The 20,770-nt window shown below is 51.5% G+C and overlaps 2 protein-coding genes and 1 pseudogene across 3 annotated transcripts; all 3 read right to left on the minus strand.

The window, feature by feature from the left end:
- Positions 1-727: 727 nt before the first annotated feature.
- Positions 728-2,804, minus strand: LOC139355581 (exonuclease GOR-like; annotated as a pseudogene). The gene has a single exon (XR_011606360.1). The product of XR_011606360.1 is annotated as an exonuclease GOR-like (transcript).
- Positions 2,805-6,123: 3,319 nt separating this feature from the next.
- Positions 6,124-8,216, minus strand: LOC139355582 (exonuclease GOR-like). Its single transcript, XM_071067421.1, is given in 3 exon segments — positions 6,124-6,329; positions 6,332-6,365; positions 6,368-8,216. Coding segments are annotated over 3 exon segments (2,073 nt in total). The 5' UTR covers positions 8,201-8,216.
- Positions 8,217-14,926: 6,710 nt separating this feature from the next.
- On the minus strand, positions 14,927-17,019 carry LOC139355583 (exonuclease GOR-like). The gene is given in 3 exon segments (XM_071067422.1): positions 14,927-15,132; positions 15,135-15,168; positions 15,171-17,019. Coding segments are annotated over 3 exon segments (2,073 nt in total). The 5' UTR covers positions 17,004-17,019.
- Between the last annotated feature and the right edge of the window lie 3,751 nt (positions 17,020-20,770).

Genomic DNA, 20,770 nt, shown 5'->3' on the forward strand with positions numbered 1-20,770 from the left:
CTATTCCTCTCACAACTGTTAAGAGGACTAACTGGGTTAATAGGTGCAAAGTACCAAGTACATAATAAACGAACCACCAGTGCTCCTTACAATCATGAGCATTTGGCGCAGGTGAAGACGCATGGTTTCTTGAGGTATAAAATTAAGCTTTATTTACCTACCCATTGGGTTGTTCCAAGGGTTAATGATACAGTGTTCACGATTTCCCAATGTAAGCCATTTTAAGAAGGAAACATAGTTAACATGAATCGAATACCTACTATGTGCGATTGTTTCAAGGCCTGCCATGTGTTGCTTCATTCATGCCTTATCGTGACCTTATGATCACGCTTTAAAGATAAATACGTAGAAGCACAAAAACGTCCTTTGTCCAATATGACAAAGCCAGTAAGTGGTGGAAGTTGAATTTGAAGCCAGATGTGTAATTCCAGAGCCCAAGTGCTTCACCCACCTCAGCGTGGTGCCTCTACAGAAAAATAGGTAAGGGCACATGGAGGAGCAAATGCCTTTCCGTTGTTTTTAAATTCTTTCATTTTTTGAAATTCCTAGAGACATTGATTCTTTGCCAGCCCCCGGGGGTGGGGGAAAGCTCGGGTGGGGGAGGGGCGGTTCCGATAGCACCAGAGGAGAGGAAGACACCCAGCAGTTAAGACTGGCAGGAGGCTGGGGGGCCAGGGGGCTGGCTTTGTTCTCAGAGATCATGGAAGTCCAGGTGGGCTGAGGGAGGCTAGCGGTGGAAGAAGGACAGAGGTCTGGGAGGGTCAGAGGGATGGGGCCAGGCGCGAGGGACCGCGGCAGGGACTCGGGGGCCTGGGAGTGGGGGCTCGGGGCTGGGGGAGGCGATTGGTGGAAGGATAGAGGTCTGGGAGGGGCAGAGGGATGGGGACAGTCGCGAGGGGCCGCGGCAGGGACTCCGGGGGACTGGAAGTCGGGGTCGGGGTTAGTCTTGGCTTTTTGCCCTCTCCTGCAAAACCGGCTGCTTCGGTTTCTGTCGCTTTGCGGCCAGGTGGACTGGGTTAGCTCTCGGGAGCGATCGCAGTTGTGGAAGAGGCCTGGGTCTGAGGACAGGCCAGGGCGGCGGGAGAGGCGGACGGGTGGCCTCGCTGGATCCCGGCGCGCTCTCGGACTTTCCACATCACCAGCTGCAGGCAGGCGTTTGCGTCCTGGCAGGAGTCGTGCCCGTCCTGGCTGTCCTGGATGATCTGTCCGAGGTAGTCGGCCGTGAGATTCCTTAGGGAGCGCTTGTAGGGGAAACCCCGGTAGTGCGGGAAGAGCACCGCCGTGTCCACCACGGTGCTGTGGATCAGCTTCAGGGCCAGCAGGTCGCTCTCCAGGCTGTGCCCGATGAGGATGGTTTGGGCGCTGAAAAAGCTCAGCAGGATGGCTTGGACTTTCGGCAACGTGATGCTGGTCTGGGCGACGTCGGCCTCGGTCACGCCGGAAAACCTGGTGTTGTAGTCCACGATCTCGTTGTCGGGCTTGACGAAGGTGTCGTACACCACCCGCATGTCGGCGTCCACCACGGTGACGCGGGTCAGCTCTAGGCCGTGCGTGGTGTAGCACATCTCACAGTCCAAGGCGTAGATTCCGGGATAAGCGTCTCTGGAAAACTCTTTCTTGAAGGTCTTCACGAAGCCATCCAGGCTCTCCTTGCGGCCGTCCCGCACGTGCTGCTTTGCCACCTGGCAGCCCACGGAGCCAGGAGCGGCTGCACAGCAGGTGTACTGGGTAAGCCGGCCTCCGGCCACTTGGCTGGAGCGGACCCTCCCCCAGTGGTAGTAACACACCTGGTCGCGTACACAGCGGCCCGAAGGGGACACCAGGTACTCGGTGCCACAGCGGCAGCAGACCCTGCGGGAGGAGTCGCCTGGCCCCTTCCCCTGGGCAGTGAAGAGGACGGCGCCTCCGGGCCGCTCGGGGTGCGGGAAGGGGTAGCCGTTCTCCTTGAGCTGCTCCCGAGTGAGCAGGAAGTCCTGGAGGCGGCTGTACAGAGCGGTCCTGCTGAGGCCGGGCATGGAGCTGGGGGTCAGGCCCTTCAGTCTCTTGAGGGCGTTCAGCACCACATTCAGGTAGACGTTCTTGTTGGGGCTGCGGTCGTGGGCCACCTTCTCCTCGTTCAGCGCCTTCTCCTTCGCCTCCTGCTCGGAGGCACAGAACTGGAGACACTCTTGGGTGAGCAGTTGGAGATAGCCTCGGCGGATGACGGTGGGGACTCGGCACCCAGACTTTCGGAGGAGGATGGGTTTCTTCAGACTCCGTAAGGATGGACGATGAGCGATTCGCTTAGAGCTGTCGGTGGTGGAGGTCCTGTATGCCATCCCTGACCTGTTGTGCGTCTTCCATGGCTGTGTGCCGACCTTGGAGCCATCGGAGCGTTGGTGGCTGCTGGCCGCCAGGGTTCTCTTGGCATCTGTGGGACCTGTGTCCAAGCAAGGGCTGGGAAAGTGGGCGATCCTCTTCCTCTCCCTGGGGGCTGAGATGCGGACTGCGGGGGGCCTCTCTGTCAGCCTTGGGGCGGCTGGCGGCTGGCAGGCCGATGCCCTCTGCGCAGGGAAGTACCACGCCTCCGTCACCATCTTGGGCCACTCTGGGGCCACGGCCGGAACGCTATTCTGAGGCTCCGCCTGGATCCCCACAAGCGCTGAGGCCTGGTTGTACATCTGGGGCACCCAGAGCCCGAAGTTCCGGGCAGGTTGATGAGAGGGCAGTGGGAGCTCTAGAGCCTCGAGGGCCAGCTCCTCGGCCACCTTCTTAGCTTCTGGATATCCGGGTGGGAACCAGCAAGGAGCTGTGGCTCTCAACATCTTGCTGCCTTCTGGAGCACTGGCCTGGCTCTGCTGCTCTGCGGACTCGCGGGCTTCAGTGAGTGCCGCGGCCGCCGCGCCTCGCCTTTATATAGGCACAGGGCAGAGTGGGCGGGACTTCCCCTTCATTAGATTGGCACTTCAATCCAATCAAACTAAACCCAATTAATATTCCACCACACCGCAGCTTGGGAACGCCTCAGAGGGTCTGCGGATGGAATCAACTGGAACTCCTGGTTGCTACCCTTGGAGCTAGGTTGCTTTTCCTGAGTTAATTAACCGTCCCTGCCAAGCAGTCCTATCATGGCTACTGGTTCTGAGCTACATAGGAGTAAACTGAGCTTCAGGGAGGTTCGTCGACTTGCTCTGGCCCACACAGCACACCAGGGAGTCAGGATTGGGCCGGCAGTCTGCTGCACGTTGGAGGGCAGGACCTCGCTGGGGTGGCCTTTCCCTGCTCTGTGTACTCCTGCACTGTGGGCAATTTGAGGACAGGAAGTGGACGGCATCCACTTCTCTCCAAGGACATGGCCAACGTTCAACACAGGGGGTCTTCAAAAGGTTCACAGAAAATGGACGTTGTGAAAAATCTCTGCATGGATTTCAGTTGTTTTACACTAAAACAAACTTATACTAACTTGTTATAACCTTTGTGAACCAGATCCACTCTGAGGCACTAAGAAGGATGAGACACCCACTGAAAAGGACTCCTATCAGAGCAACACGAATTCCGCTAAAATGGCAGCAAAAACAAACCAAATTTACGGTGAAGCTTGGGTGGAGGAATGAAGAATTCATTGATGTTTTATGTAAAGCTTATAAGGAGAGTCCTCCGAAGAAATCAGCTGTTGACGAAGGTACAGCTTGTTTTAAGAAGAGATGAGAAGATGTTGAAGATGAATCCTGCAGTGGCTATGAACACCATTGTGCCCAGATCAGCTTGCACCTGGGAGGCAGAGGATGTAGTGAGCCAACATCATGCCACTGCACTCCTGTCCGGGCGACGGGAGGGAAACTCTGTCAAAAAAAAAAAAAAAAAAAAAAAAAAAAAAAAAAAAAAAAAAAAAAAGACATACACATCCAATAGAATGCTATTTAAAAAAAAAGAAGGGAAACATGTCGTTTGTAACATGAATGAGCCTAGACGATGTTATACTGAGTGAAATAAAGCCGAGGCCGGGCACGGTGGCTCATGCCTCTAATCCCGGTTCTCTGGCATGCCAAGACAGGTGGAGCACTTGAGCCCAGGAGTTGGCGATCAACCTGGGCAACATGGAGGAAGCCCATCTCTAGAAAAAATACAACAATTAGCCAGGTGTGGTGTGGACGCCTGTGGTATTAGCTACTCAGGAGGCTGAAGTGGGAGGATCTCTTGACCGCGGGAGGTGGAGGCCATGGTGAGCCGTGTTTGTGTCACTGTACTCCAGCCTGGGTGACAGAGTGAGACCCCCTCTGGAAAGGTGAATAAATACGTGACAAAGTTGTAAAGAGCAAAGACAGAAAGACAAATGCTGCATGATCTCACTTCTACGTGGAATCTAACAAAATTGAACTCATGCTTGTAGAGAGCAGAAAGGTGGTTACCAGAGGCAGGGGCCGTGGAGGGACTCGGGAGATGTTAGTCAAACAATACAAAATTTCAGATAGGAATAGTTCTAGAGATCTACTGAACAGCATGACAACTATAGTTAATAACTAAGCATTGTATACTTGAAAACAGCTGTAAGTGTAGATTGTAAACATGTTCTCATCACAATAAAATATGTATGTGAGGAAATGAGTATGCTAATTAGCTCCATTTTGTCATTCCACAATGTATACATGTATGAAACCTCACGTTGAATGCCATGAACATATATAATTTTTATTTTCAACTTAAAATTAAATTTAAATAAATTATGAAAATTAAAAGAAATAACACACAATAAAAAAAAATATTTTATTTTTGAAATCTCCAAAGAAGGAGTCTATGTTATAAAGGAAAAGAAAATTCCAGCAACGGTAAAATCAATCAGAAATGCCCTACTTCAGTGCTTTCCTCAGTTTGTGTGACAGAGTGGAAATCCAGTTCTTCACTAAGTCATTGTTCTGGAACAGGGTGTGTTTGTATATAGGTGTGTGGGGGCTCACATATACAAATTAAATTAATGGTACTGTAAGCATTCAAACTATCAGTTTACTTTAGTGAGGTACACAGACACACACATACACACACACACACGCAGGCACGCACACACACACACACAAACTCGTGTAAAATCAGCCACTCCACCAAAACTAGCTACTTAGTGTCGCATCTCTCATTGAAGATTCAAAATGGGAACATGGATTTAGAGAGGCGTGATGATTCCTTGTCTCCTGGAGCCCAGTTGGAAGTCGCCTGACTGATTCCGACATTGTAATTGGTTGGTTGCGTGGAAGAATCCACTTTGACTCTCACCATACATACTCCTGGGAAGTCAGGTAGTGCAGCGGACAGAGCAAGGGCTCTGCAGCCAGGCTGACTGCACCTGACTTGTAGCTAGGATACCTCAGATAAACTGCTTAACACTTGTGCTTCAGTTTCCTCATCTGTAAAATGGGGATAAAACGCTATCTCTCTCACAACTATTATGAGGACTAACTGGGTTAATAGGTGCAAAGTACCAAGTACATAATAAACGAACCACCAGTGCTCCTTACAATCATGAGCATTTGGCGCAGGTGAAGACGCATGGTTTCTTGAGGTATAAAATTAAGCTTTATTTACCTACCCATTGGGTTGTTCCAAGGGTTAATGATACAGTGTTCACGATTTCCCAATGTAAGCCATTTTAAGAAGGAAACATAGTTAACATGAATCGAATACCTACTATGTGCGATTGTTTCAGGGCCTGCCATGTGTTGCTTCATTCATGCCTTATCGTGACCTTATGATCACGCTTTAAAGATAAATACGTAGAAGCACAAAAACGTCCTTTGTCCAATATGACAAAGCCAGTAAGTGGTGGAAGTTGAATTTGAAGCCAGATGTGTAATTCCAGAGCCCAAGTGCTTCACCCACCTCAGCGTGGTGCCTCTACAGAAAAATAGGTAAGGGCACATGGAGGAGCAAATGCCTTTCCGTTGTTTTTAAATTCTTTCATTTTTTGAAATTCCTAGAGACATTGATTCTTTGCCAGCCCCCGGGGGTGGGGGAAAGCTCGGGTGGGGGAGGGGCGGTTCCGATAGCACCAGAGGAGAGGAAGACGCCCAGCAGTTAAGACTGGCAGGAGGCTGGGGGGCCAGGGGGCTGGCTTTGTTCTCAGAGATCATGGAAGTCCAGGTGGGCTGAGGGAGGCTAGCGGTGGAAGAAGGACAGAGGTCTGGGAGGGTCAGAGGGATGGGGCCAGGCGCGAGGGACCGCGGCAGGGACTCGGGGGCCTGGGAGTGGGGGCTCGGGGCTGGGGGAGGCGATTGGTGGAAGGATAGAGGTCTGGGAGGGGCAGAGGGATGGGGACAGTCGCGAGGGGCCGCGGCAGGGACTCCGGGGGACTGGAAGTCGGGGTCGGGGTTAGTCTTGGCTTTTTGCCCTCTCCTGCAAAACCGGCTGCTTCGGTTTCTGTCGCTTTGCGGCCAGGTGGACTGGGTTAGCTCTCGGGAGCGATCGCAGTTGTGGAAGAGGCCTGGGTCTGAGGACAGGCCAGGGCGGCGGGAGAGGCGGACGGGTGGCCTCGCTGGATCCCGGCGCGCTCTCGGACTTTCCACATCACCAGCTGCAGGCAGGCGTTTGCGTCCTGGCAGGAGTCGTGCCCGTCCTGGCTGTCCTGGATGATCTGTCCGAGGTAGTCGGCCGTGAGATTCCTTAGGGAGCGCTTGTAGGGGAAACCCCGGTAGTGCGGGAAGAGCACCGCCGTGTCCACCACGGTGCTGTGGATCAGCTTCAGGGCCAGCAGGTCGCTCTCCAGGCTGTGCCCGATGAGGATGGTTTGGGCGCTGAAAAAGCTCAGCAGGATGGCTTGGACTTTCGGCAACGTGATGCTGGTCTGGGCGACGTCGGCCTCGGTCACGCCGGAAAACCTGGTGTTGTAGTCCACGATCTCGTTGTCGGGCTTGACGAAGGTGTCGTACACCACCCGCATGTCGGCGTCCACCACGGTGACGCGGGTCAGCTCTAGGCCGTGCGTGGTGTAGCACATCTCACAGTCCAAGGCGTAGATTCCGGGATAAGCGTCTCTGGAAAACTCTTTCTTGAAGGTCTTCACGAAGCCATCCAGGCTCTCCTTGCGGCCGTCCCGCACGTGCTGCTTTGCCACCTGGCAGCCCACGGAGCCAGGAGCGGCTGCACAGCAGGTGTACTGGGTAAGCCGGCCTCCGGCCACTTGGCTGGAGCGGACCCTCCCCCAGTGGTAGTAACACACCTGGTCGCGTACACAGCGGCCCGAAGGGGACACCAGGTACTCGGTGCCACAGCGGCAGCAGACCCTGCGGGAGGAGTCGCCTGGCCCCTTCCCCTGGGCAGTGAAGAGGACGGCGCCTCCGGGCCGCTCGGGGTGCGGGAAGGGGTAGCCGTTCTCCTTGAGCTGCTCCCGAGTGAGCAGGAAGTCCTGGAGGCGGCTGTACAGAGCGGTCCTGCTGAGGCCGGGCATGGAGCTGGGGGTCAGGCCCTTCAGTCTCTTGAGGGCGTTCAGCACCACATTCAGGTAGACGTTCTTGTTGGGGCTGCGGTCGTGGGCCACCTTCTCCTCGTTCAGCGCCTTCTCCTTCGCCTCCTGCTCGGAGGCGCAGAACTGGAGACACTCTTGGGTGAGCAGTTGGAGATAGCCTCGGCGGATGACGGTGGGGACTCGGCACCCAGACTTTCGGAGGAGGATGGGTTTCTTCAGACTCCGTAAGGATGGACGATGGGCGATTCGCTTAGAGCTGTCGGTGGTGGAGGTCCTGTATGCCATCCCTGACCTGTTGTGCGTCTTCCATGGCTGTGTGCCGACCTTGGAGCCATCGGAGCGTTGGTGGCTGCTGGCCGCCAGGGTTCTCTTGGCATCTGTGGGACCTGTGTCCAAGCAAGGGCTGGGAAAGTGGGCGATCCTCTTCCTCTCCCTGGGGGCTGAGATGCGGACTGCGGGGGGCCTCTCTGTCAGCCTTGGGGCGGCTGGCGGCTGGCAGGCCGATGCCCTCTGCGCAGGGAAGTACCACGCCTCCGTCACCATCTTGGGCCACTCTGGGGCCACGGCCGGACCGCTATTCTGAGGCTCCGCCTGGATCCCCACAAGCGCTGAGGCCTGGTTGTACATCTGGGGCACCCAGAGCCCGAAGTTCCGGGCAGGTTGATGAGAGGGCAGTGGGAGCTCTAGAGCCTCGAGGGCCAGCTCCTCGGCCACCTTCTTAGCTTCTGGATATCCGGGTGGGAACCAGCAAGGAGCTGTGGCTCTCAACATCTTGCTGCCTTCTGGAGCACTGGCCTGGCTCTGCTGCTCTGCGGACTCGCGGGCTTCAGTGAGTGCCGCGGCCGCCGCGCCTCGCCTTTATATAGGCACAGGGCAGAGTGGGCGGGACTTCCCCTTCATTAGATTGGCACTTCAATCCAATCACACTAAACCCAATTAATTTTCCACCACACCGCAGCTTGGGAACGCCTCAGAGGGTCTGCGGATGGAATCAACTGGAACTCCTGGTTGCTACCCTTGGAGCTAGGTTGCTTTTCCTGAGTTAATTAACCGTCCCTGCCAAGCAGTCCTATCATGGCTACTGGTTCTGAGCTACATAGGAGTAAACTGAGCTTCAGGGAGGTTCGTCGACTTGCTCTGGCCCACACAGCACACCAGGGAGTCAGGATTGGGCCGGCAGTCTGCTGCACGCTGGAGGGCAGGACCTCGCTGGGGTGGCCTTTCCCTGCTCTGTGCACTCCTGCACTGTGGGCAATTTGAGGACAGGAAGTGGACGGCATCCACTTCTCTCCAAGGACATGGCCAACGTTCAACACAGGGGGTCTTCAAAAGGTTCACAGAAAATGGACGTTGTGAAAAATCTCTGCATGGATTTCAGTTGTTTTACACTAAAACAAACTTATACTAACTTGTTATAACCTTTCTGAACCAGATCCACTCTGAGGCACTAAGAAGGATGAGACACCCACTGAAAAGGACTCCTATCAGAGCAACACGAATTCCGCTAAAATGGCAGCAAAAACAAACCAAATTTACGGTGAAGCTTGGGTGGAGGAATGAAGAATTCATTGATGTTTTATGTAAAGCTTATAAGGAGAGTCCTCCGAAGAAATCAGCTGTTGACGAAGGTACAGCTTGTTTTAAGAAGAGATGAGAAGATGTTGAAGATGAATCCTGCAGTGGCTATGAACACCATTGTGCCCAGATCAGCTTGCACCTGGGAGGCAGAGGATGTAGTGAGCCAACATCATGCCACTGCACTCCTGTCCGGGCGACGGGAGGGAAACTCTGTCAAAAAAAAAAAAAAAAAAAAAAAAGACATACACATCCAATAGAATGCTATTTAAAAAAAAAGAAGGGAAACATGTCGTTTGTAACATGAATGAGCCTAGACGATGTTATACTGAGTGAAATAAAGCCGAGGCCGGGCACGGTGGCTCATGCCTCTAATCCCGGTTCTCTGGCATGCCAAGACAGGTGGAGCACTTGAGCCCAGGAGTTGGCGATCAACCTGGGCAACATGGAGGAAGCCCATCTCTAGAAAAAATACAACAATTAGCCAGGTGTGGTGTGGACGCCTGTGGTATTAGCTACTCAGGAGGCTGAAGTGGGAGGATCTCTTGACCGCGGGAGGTGGAGGCCATGGTGAGCCGTGTTTGTGTCACTGTACTCCAGCCTGGGTGACAGAGTGAGACCCCCTCTGGAAAGGTGAATAAATACGTGACAAAGTTGTAAAGAGCAAAGACAGAAAGACAAATGCTGCATGATCTCACTTCTACGTGGAATCTAACAAAATTGAACTCATGCTTGTAGAGAGCAGAAAGGTGGTTACCAGAGGCAGGGGCCGTGGAGGGACTCGGGAGATGTTAGTCAAACAATACAAAATTTCAGATAGGAATAGTTCTAGAGATCTACTGAACAGCATGACAACTATAGTTAATAACTAAGCATTGTATACTTGAAAACAGCTGTAAGTGTAGATTGTAAACATGTTCTCATCACAATAAAATATGTATGTGAGGAAATGAGTATGCTAATTAGCTCCATTTTGTCATTCCACAATGTATACATATATGAAACCTCACGTTGAATGCCATGAACATATATAATTTTTATTTTCAACTTAAAATTAAATTTAAATAAATTATGAAAATTAAAAGAAATAACACACAATAAAAAAAAATATTTTATTTTTGAAATCTCCAAAGAAGGAGTCTATGTTATAAAGGAAAAGAAAATTCCAGCAACGGTAAAATCAATCAGAAATGCCCTACTTCAGTGCTTTCCTCAGTTTGTGTGACAGAGTGGAAATCCAGTTCTTCACTAAGTCATTGTTCTGGAACAGGGTGTGTTTGTATATAGGTGTGTGGGGGCTCACATATACAAATTAAATTAATGGTACTGTAAGCATTCAAACTATCAGTTTACTTTAGTGAGGTACACAGACACACACATACACACACACACACACGCACGCACGCACACACACACACACAAACTCGTGTAAAATCAGCCACTCCACCAAAACTAGCTACTTAGTGTCGCATCTCTCATTGAAGATTCAAAATGGGAACATGGATTTAGAGAGGCGTGATGATTCCTTGTCTCCTGGAGCCCAGTTGGAAGTCGCCTGACTGATTCCGACATTGTAATTGGTTGGTTGCGTGGAAGAATCCACTTTGACTCTCACCATACATACTCCTGGGAAGTCAGGTAGTGCAGCGGACAGAGCAAGGGCTCTGCAGCCAGGCTGACTGCACCTGTCTTGTAGCTAGGATACCTCGGATAAACTGCTTAACACTTGTGCTTCAGTTTCCTCATCTGTAAAATGGGGATAAGAACGCTATTCCTCTCACAACTGTTAAGAGGACTGACTGGGTTAATAGGTGCAAAGTACCAAGTACATAATAAACGAACCACCAGTGCTCCTTACAATCATGAGCATTTGGCGCAGGTGAAGACGCATGGTTTCTTGAGGTATAAAATTAAGCTTTATTTACCTACCCATTGGGTTGTTCCAAGGATTAATGATACAGTGTTCACGAATTCCCATTATAAGCTATTATAAGAAGGAAACAGAGTTAACATGAATGGAGTACCTACTATGTGCCATTGTTTCAAGGCTTGCCATGTGTTGCTTCATTCATTCCTCACCGTGACAATTATGATTACACACTAAAGAAAAAACGTAGACGCACAAAGACGTCTTTTGTCGAATATGACAAAGCCAGTAAGTGGTGGAAGTTGAATTTGAAGCCAGATGTGTAATTCCAGAGCCCAAGTGCTTCACCCACCTCAGCGTGGTGCCTCTACAGAAAAACAGGTAAGCGCACATGGAGGAGCAAATGCCTTTCCGTTGTTTTTAAATTCTTTTATTTTTACGTTTGAAATTCCTAGAGACATTGATTCTGTGCCTGCCCCTGGGGGTGGGGGAAAGCTCGGGTGGGGGAGGGGAGGTTCCGAAAGCCCCAGAGAAGAGGAAGACGCCCAGGAGGGAAGACTGGAAGGAGGCTGGGGGGCCAGGGGGCTGGCTTTGTTCTCAGAGATCATGGAAGTCCAGGTGGGCTGAGGGAGGCTAGCGGTGGAAGAAGGACAGAGGTCTGGGAGGGGCAGAGAGATGGGGCCAGGCGCGAGGGACCGCGGCAGGGACTCGGGGGCCTGGGAGTGGGGGCTCGGGGCTGGGGGAGGCGATTGGTGGAAGGATAGAGGTCTGGGAGGGGCAGAGGGATGGGGACAGTCGCGAGGGGCCGCGGTAGGTACTCCGGGGGACTGGGAGTCGGGGTCGGGGTTAGTCTTGGCTTTTTGCCCTTTGGGCGGGACTTCTCCTTGATTAGATTGGCACTTCAATCCAATCACACTAAACCCAATTAATATTCCACCACACCGCAGCTTGGGAACGCCTCAGAGGGTCTGCGGATGGAATCAACTGGAACTCCTGGTTGCTACCCTTGGAGCTAGGTTGCTTTTCCTGAGTTAATTAACCGTCCCTGCCAAGCAGTCCTATCATGGCTACTGCTTCTGAGCTACATAGGAGTAAACTGAGCTTCAGGGAGGTTCGTCGACTTGCTCTGGCCCACACAGCACACCAGGGAGTCAGGATTGGGCCGGCGGTCTGCTGCACGCTGGAGGGCAGGACCTCTCTGGGGTGGCCTTTCCCTGCTCTGTGCACTCCTGCACTGTGGGCAATTTGAGGACAGGAAGTGGACGGCATCCACTTCTCTCCAAGGACATGGCCAACGTTCAACACAGGGGGTCTTCAAAAGGTTCACAGAAAATGGACGTTGTGAAAAATCTCTGCATGGATTTCAGTTGTTTTACACTAAAACAAACTTATACTAACTTGTTATAACCTTTCTGAACCAGATCCACTCTGAGGCACTAAGAAGGATGAGACACCCACTGAAAAGGCCTCCTATCAGAGCAGCACGAATTCCGCTAAAATGGCAGCAAAAACAAACATCAAATTTACGGTGAAGCTTGGGTGGAGGAATGAAGAATTCATTGATGTTTTATGTAAAGCTTATAAGGAGAGTCCCCCGAAGAAATCAGCTGTTCACGAAGGTACAGCTTGTTTTAAGAAGAGATGAGAAGATGTTGAAGATGAATCCTGCAGTGGCTATGAACACCATTGTGCCCAGATCAGCTTGCACCTGGGAGGCAGAGGATGTAGTGAGCCAACATCATGCCACTGCACTCCTGTCCGGGTGACGGGAGGGAAACTCTGTCAAAAAAAAAAAAAAAAAAAAAAAGACATACACATCCAATAGAATGCTATTTAAAAAAAAAGAAGGGAAACATGTCGTTTGTAACATGAATGAGCCTAGACGATGTTATACTGAGTGAAATAAAGCCGAGGCCGGGCACGGTGGCTCATGCCTCTAATCCCGGTTCTCTGGCATGCCAAGACAGGTGGAGCACTTGAGCCCAGGAGTTGGCGATCAACCTGGGCAACATGGAGGAAGCCCATCTCTAGAAAAAATACAACAATTAGCCAGGTGTGGTGTGGACGCCTGTGGTATTAGCTACTCAGGAGGCTGAAGTGGGAGGATCTCTTGACCGCGGGAGGTGGAGGCCATGGTGAGCCGTGTTTGTGTCACTGTACTCCAGCCTGGGTGACAGAGTGAGACCCCCTCTGGAAAGGTGAATAAATACGTGACAAAGTTGTAAAGAGCAAAGACAGAAAGACAAATGCTGCATGATCTCACTTCTACGTGGAATCTAACAAAATTGAACTCATGCTTGTAGAGAGCAGAAAGGTGGTTACCAGAGGCAGGGGCCGTGGAGGGACTCGGGAGATGTTAGTCAAACAATACAAAATTTCAGATAGGAATAGTTCTAGAGATCTACTGAACAGCATGACAACTATAGTTAATAACTAAGCATTGTATACTTGAAAACAGCTGTAAGTGTAGATTGTAAACATGTTCTCATCACAATAAAATATGTATGTGAGGAAATGAGTATGCTAATTAGCTCCATTTTGTCATTCCACAATGTATACATATATGAAACCTCACGTTGAATGCCATGAACATATATAATTTTTATTTTCAACTTAAAATTAAATTTAAATAAATTATGAAAATTAAAAGAAATAACACACAATAAAAAAAAATATTTTATTTTTGAAATCTCCAAAGAAGGAGTCTATGTTATAAAGGAAAAGAAAATTCCAGCAACGGTAAAATCAATCAGAAATGCCCTACTTCAGTGCTTTCCTCAGTTTGTGTGACAGAGTGGAAATCCAGTTCTTCACTAAGTCATTGTTCTGGAACAGGGTGTGTTTGTATATAGGTGTGTGGGGGCTCACATATACAAATTAAATTAATGGTACTGTAAGCATTCAAACTATCAGTTTACTTCAGTGAGGTACACAGACACACACATACACACACACACGCACGCACGCACACACACACACACAAACTCGTGTAAAATCAGCCACTCCACCAAAACTAGCTACTTAGTGTCGCATCTCTCATTGAAGATTCAAAATGGGAACATGGATTTAGACAGGCGTGATGATTCCTTCTCTCCTGGAGCCCAGTTGGAAGTCGCCTGACTGATTCAGACATTGTAATTGGTTGGTTGTGTGGGAGAATCCACTTTGACTCTCACCATACATACTCCTGGGAAGTCAGGTAGTGCAGCGGACAGAGCAAGGGCTCTGCAGCCAGGCTGACTGCACCTGACTTGTAGCTAGGATACCTCAGATAAACTGCTTAACACTTGTGCTTCAGTTTCCTCATCTGTAAAATGGGGATAAAACGCTATCTCTCTCACAACTATTATGAGGACTAACTGGGTTAATAGGTGCAAAGTACCAAGTACATAATAAACGAACCACCAGTGCTCCTTACAATCATGAGCATTTGGCGCAGGTGAAGACGCATGGTTTCTTGAGGTATAAAATTAAGCTTTATTTACCTACCCATTGGGTTGTTCCAAGGGTTAATGATACAGTGTTCACGATTTCCCAATGTAAGCCATTTTAAGAAGGAAACATAGTTAACATGAATCGAATACCTACTATGTGCGATTGTTTCAAGGCCTGCCATGTGTTGCTTCATTCATGCCTTATCGTGACCTTATGATCACGCTTTAAAGATAAATACGTAGAAGCACAAAAACGTCCTTTGTCCAATATGACAAAGCCAGTAAGTGGTGGAAGTTGAATTTGAAGCCAGATGTGTAATTCCAGAGCCCAAGTGCTTCACCCACCTCAGCGTGGTGCCTCTACAGAAAAATAGGTAAGGGCACATGGAGGAGCAAATGCCTTTCCGTTGTTTTTAAATTCTTTCATTTTTTGAAATTCCTAGAGACATTGATTCTTTGCCAGCCCCCGGGGGTGGGGGAAAGCTCGGGTGGGGGAGGGGAGGTTCCGATAGCACCAGAGGAGAGGAAGACGCCCAGCAGTTAAGACTGGCAGGAGGCTGGGGGGCCAGGGGGCTGGCTTTGTTCTCAGAGATCATGGAAGTCCAGGTGGGCTGAGGGAGGCTAGCGGTGGAAGAAGGACAGAGGTCTGGGAGGGTCAGAGGGATGGGGCCAGGCGCGAGGGACCGCGGCAGGGACTCGGGGGCCTGGGAGTGGGGGCTCGGGGCTGGGGGAGGCGATTGGTGGAAGGATAGAGGTCTGGGAGGGGCAGAGGGATGGGGACAGTCGCGAGGGGCCGCGGCAGGGACTCCGGGGGACTGGAAGTCGGGGTCGGGGTTAGTCTTGGCTTTTTGCCCTCTCCTGCAAAACCGGCTGCTTCGGTTTCTGTCGCTTTGCGGCCAGGTGGACTGGGTTAGCTCTCGGGAGCGATCGCAGTTGTGGAAGAGGCCTGGGTCTGAGGACAGGCCAGGGCGGCGGGAGAGGCGGACGGGTGGCCTCGCTGGATCCCGGCGCGCTCTCGGACTTTCCACATCACCAGCTGCAGGCAGGCGTTTGCGTCCTGGCAGGAGTCGTGCCCGTCCTGGCTGTCCTGGATGATCTGTCCGAGGTAGTCGGCCGTGAGATTCCTTAGGGAGCGCTTGTAGGGGAAACCCCGGTAGTGCGGGAAGAGCACCGCCGTGTCCACCACGGTGCTGTGGATCAGCTTCAGGGCCAGCAGGTCGCTCTCCAGGCTGTGCCCGATGAGGATGGTTTGGGCGCTGAAAAAGCTCAGCAGGATGGCTTGGACTTTCGGCAACGTGATGCTGGTCTGGGCGACGTCGGCCTCGGTCACGCCGGAAAACCTGGTGTTGTAGTCCACGATCTCGTTGTCGGGCTTGACGAAGGTGTCGTACACCACCCGCATGTCGGCGTCCACCACGGTGACACGGGTCAGCTCTAGGCCGTGCGTGGTGTAGCACATCTCACAGTCCAAGGCGTAGATTCCGGGATAAGCGTCTCTGGAAAACTCTTTCTTGAAGGTCTTCACGAAGCCATCCAGGCTCTCCTTGCGGCCGTCCCGCACGTGCTGCTTTGCCACCTGGCAGCCCACGGAGCCAGGAGCGGCTGCACAGCAGGTGTACTGGGTAAGCCGGCCTCCGGCCACTTGGCTGGAGCGGACCCTCCCCCAGTGGTAGTAACACACCTGGTCGCGTACACAGCGGCCCGAAGGGGACACCAGGTACTCGGTGCCACAGCGGCAGCAGACCCTGCGGGAGGAGTCGCCTGGCCCCTTCCCCTGGGCAGTGAAGAGGACGGCGCCTCCGGGCCGCTCGGGGTGCGGGAAGGGGTAGCCGTTCTCCTTGAGCTGCTCCCGAGTGAGCAGGAAGTCCTGGAGGCGGCTGTACAGAGCGGTCCTGCTGAGGCCGGGCATGGAGCTGGGGGTCAGGCCCTTCAGTCTCTTGAGGGCGTTCAGCACCACATTCAGGTAGACGTTCTTGTTGGGGCTGCGGTCGTGGGCCACCTTCTCCTCGTTCAGCGCCTTCTCCTTCGCCTCCTGCTCGGAGGCGCAGAACTGGAGACACTCTTGGGTGAGCAGTTGGAGATAGCCTCGGCGGATGACGGTGGGGACTCGGCACCCAGACTTTCGGAGGAGGATGGGTTTCTTCAGACTCCGTAAGGATGGACGATGGGCGATTCGCTTAGAGCTGTCGGTGGTGGAGGTCCTGTATGCCATCCCTGACCTGTTGTGCGTCTTCCATGGCTGTGTGCCGACCTTGGAGCCATCGGAGCGTTGGTGGCTGCTGGCCGCCAGGGTTCTCTTGGCATCTGTGGGACCTGTGTCCAAGCAAGGGCTGGGAAAGTGGGCGATCCTCTTCCTCTCCCTGGGGGCTGAGATGCGGACTGCGGGGGGCCTCTCTGTCAGCCTTGGGGCGGCTGGCGGCTGGCAGGCCGATGCCCTCTGCGCAGGGAAGTACCACGCCTCCGTCACCATCTTGGGCCACTCTGGGGCCACGGCCGGACCGCTATTCTGAGGCTCCGCCTGGATCCCCACAAGCGCTGAGGCCTGGTTGTACATCTGGGGCACCCAGAGCCCGAAGTTCCGGGCAGGTTGATGAGAGGGCAGTGGGAGCTCTAGAGCCTCGAGGGCCAGCTCCTCGGCCACCTTCTTAGCTTCTGGATATCCGGGTGGGAACCAGCAAGGAGCTGTGGCTCTCAACATCTTGCTGCCTTCTGGAGCACTGGCCTGGCTCTGCTGCTCTGCGGACTCGCGGGCTTCAGTGAGTGCCGCGGCCGCCGCGCCTCGCCTTTATATAGGCACAGGGCAGAGTGGGCGGGACTTCCCCTTCATTAGATTGGCACTTCAATCCAATCACACTAAACCCAATTAATTTTCCACCACACCGCAGCTTGGGAACGCCTCAGAGGGTCTGCGGATGGAATCAACTGGAACTCCTGGTTGCTACCCTTGGAGCTAGGTTGCTTTTCCTGAGTTAATTAACCGTCCCTGCCAAGCAGTCCTATCATGGCTACTGCTTCTGAGCTACATAGGAGTAAACTGAGCTTCAGGGAGGTTCGTCGACTTGCTCTGGCCCACACAGCACACCAGGGAGTCAGGATTGGGCCGGCGGTCTGCTGCACGCTGGAGGGCAGGACCTCTCTGGGGTGGCCTTTCCCTGCTCTGTGCACTCCTGCACTGTGGGCAATTTGAGGACAGGAAGTGGACGGCATCCACTTCTCTCCAAGGACATGGCCAACGTTCAACACAGGGGGTCTTCAAAAGGTTCACAGAAAATGGACGTTGTGAAAAATCTCTGCATGGATTTCAGTTGTTTTACACTAAAACAAACTTATACTAACTTGTTATAACCTTTCTGAACCAGATCCACTCTGAGGCACTAAGAAGGATGAGACACCCACTGAAAAGGCCTCCTATCAGAGCAGCACGAATTCCGCTAAAATGGCAGCAAAAACAAACATCAAATTTACGGTGAAGCTTGGGTGGAGGAATGAAGAATTCATTGATGTTTTATGTAAAGCTTATAAGGAGAGTCCCCCGAAGAAATCAGCTGTTCACGAAGGTACAGCTTGTTTTAAGAAGAGATGAGAAGATGTTGAAGATGAATCCTGCAGTGGCTATGAACACCATTGTGCCCAGATCAGCTTGCACCTGGGAGGCAGAGGATGTAGTGAGCCAACATCATGCCACTGCACTCCTGTCCGGGTGACGGGAGGGAAACTCTGTCAAAAAAAAAAAAAAAAAAAAAAGACATACACATCCAATAGAATGCTATTTAAAAAAAAAGAAGGGAAACATGTCGTTTGTAACATGAATGAGCCTAGACGATGTTATACTGAGTGAAATAAAGCCGAGGCCGGGCACGGTGGCTCATGCCTCTAATCCCGGTTCTCTGGCATGCCAAGACAGGTGGAGCACTTGAGCCCAGGAGTTGGCGATCAACCTGGGCAACATGGAGGAAGCCCATCTCTAGAAAAAATACAACAATTAGCCAGGTGTGGTGTGGACGCCTGTGGTATTAGCTACTCAGGAGCTGAAGTGGGAGGATCTCTTGACCGCGGGAGGTGGAGGCCATGGTGAGCCGTGTTTGTGTCACTGTACTCCAGCCTGGGTGACAGAGTGAGACCCCCTCTGGAAAGGTGAATAAATACGTGACAAAGTTGTAAAGAGCAAAGACAGAAAGACAAATGCTGCATGATCTCACTTCTACGTGGAATCTAACAAAATTGAACTCATGCTTGTAGAGAGCAGAAAGGTGGTTACCAGAGGCAGGGGCCGTGGAGGGACTCGGGAGATGTTAGTCAAAACATACAAAATTTCAGATAGGAATAGTTCTAGAGATCTACTGAACAGCATGACAACTATAGTTAATAACTAAGCATTGTATACTGAAAACAGCTGTAAGTGTAGATTGTAAACATGTTCTCATCACAATAAAAATATGTATGTGAGGAAATGAGTATGCTAATTAGCTCCATTTTGTCATTCCACAATGTATACATATATGAAACCTCACGTTGAATGCCATGAACATATATAATTTTTATTTTCAACTTAAAATTAAATTTAAATAAATTATGAAAATTAAAAGAAATAACACACAATAAAAAAAAATATTTTATTTTTGAAATCTCCAAAGAAGGAGTCTATGTTATAAAGGAAAAGAAAATTCCAGCAACGGTAAAATCAATCAGAAATGCCCTACTTCAGTGCTTTCCTCAGTTTGTGTGACAGAGTGGAAATCCAGTTCTTCACTAAGTCATTGTTCTGGAACAGGGTGTGTTTGTATATAGGTGTGTGGGGGCTCACATATACAAATTAAATTAATGGTACTGTAAGCATTCAAACTATCAGTTTACTTCAGTGAGGTACACAGACACACACATACACACACACACGCACGCACGCACACACACACACACAAACTCGTGTAAAATCAGCCACTTCCACCAAAACTAGCTACTTAGTGTCGCATCTCTCATTGAAGATTCAAAATGGGAACATGGATTTAGACAGGCGTGATGATTCCTTCTCTCCTGGAGCCCAGTTGGAAGTCGCCTGACTGATTCAGACATTGTAATTGGTTGGTTGTGTGGGAGAATCCACTTTGACTCTCACCATACATACTCCTGGGAAGTCAGGTAGTGCAGCGGACAGAGCAAGGGCTCTGCAGCCAGGCTGACTGCACCTGACTTGTAGCTAGGATACCTCAGATAAACTGCTTAACACTTGTGCTTCAGTTTCCTCATCTGTAAAATGGGGATAAAACGCTATCTCTCTCACAACTATTATGAGGACTAACTGGGTTAATAGGTGCAAAGTACCAAGTACATAATAAACGAACCACCAGTGCTCCTTACAATCATGAGCATTTGGCGCAGGTGAAGACGCATGGTTTCTTGAGGTATAAAATTAAGCTTTATTTACCTACCCATTGGGGTTGTTCCAAGGGTTAATGATACAGTGTTCACGATTTCCCAATGTAAGCCATTTTAAGAAGGAAACATAGTTAACATGAATCGAATACCTACTATGTGCGATTGTTTCAAGGCCTGCCATGTGTTGCTTCATTCATGCCTTATCGTGACCTTATGATCACGCTTTAAAGATAAATACGTAGAAGCACAAAAACGTCCTTTGTCCAATATGACAAAGCCAGTAAGTGGTGGAAGTTGAATTTGAAGCCAGATGTGTAATTCCAGAGCCCAAGTGCTTCACCCACCTCAGCGTGGTGCCTCTACAGAAAAATAGGTAAGGGCACATGGAGAGCAAATGCCTTTCCGTTGTTTTTTAAATTCTTTCATTTTTTGAAATTCCTAGAGACATTGATTCTTTGCCAGCCCCCGGGGGTGGGGGAAAGCTCGGGTGGGGGAGGGGAGGTTCCGATAGCACCAGAGGAGAGGAAAGAACGCCCAGCAGTTAAGACTGGCAGGAGGCTGGGGGGCCAGGGGCTGGCTTTGTTCTCAGAGATCATGGAAGTCCAGGTGGGCTGAGGGAGGCTAGCGGTGGAAGAAGGACAGAGGTCTGGGAGGGTCAGAGGGATGGGGCCAGGCGCGAGGGACCGCGGCAGGACTCGGGGGCCTGGGAGTTGGGGGCTCGGGGCTGGGGGAGGCGATTGGTGGAAGGATAGAGGTCTGGGAGGGGCAGAGGGATGGGGACAGTCGCGAGGGGCCGCGGCAGGGACTCCGGGGGACTGGAAGTCGGGGTCGGGGTTAGTCTTGGCTTTTTGCCCTCTCCTGCAAAACCGGCTGCTTCGGTTTCTGTCGCTTTGCGGCCAGGTGGACTGGGTTAGCTCTCGGGAGCGATCGCAGTTGTGGAAGAGGCCTGGGTCTGAGGACAGGCCAGGGCGGCGGGAGAGGCGGACGGGTGGCCTCGCTGGATCCCGGCGCGCTCTCGGACTTTCCACATCACCAGCTGCAGGCAGGCGTTTGCGTCCTGGCAGGAGTCGTGCCCGTCCTGGCTGTCCTGGA

This window comes from Macaca nemestrina, chromosome 8 (assembly GCF_043159975.1).
Source record: "Macaca nemestrina isolate mMacNem1 chromosome 8, mMacNem.hap1, whole genome shotgun sequence".
In the NCBI taxonomy this organism is placed as follows: Eukaryota; Metazoa; Chordata; class Mammalia; order Primates; family Cercopithecidae; genus Macaca; species Macaca nemestrina.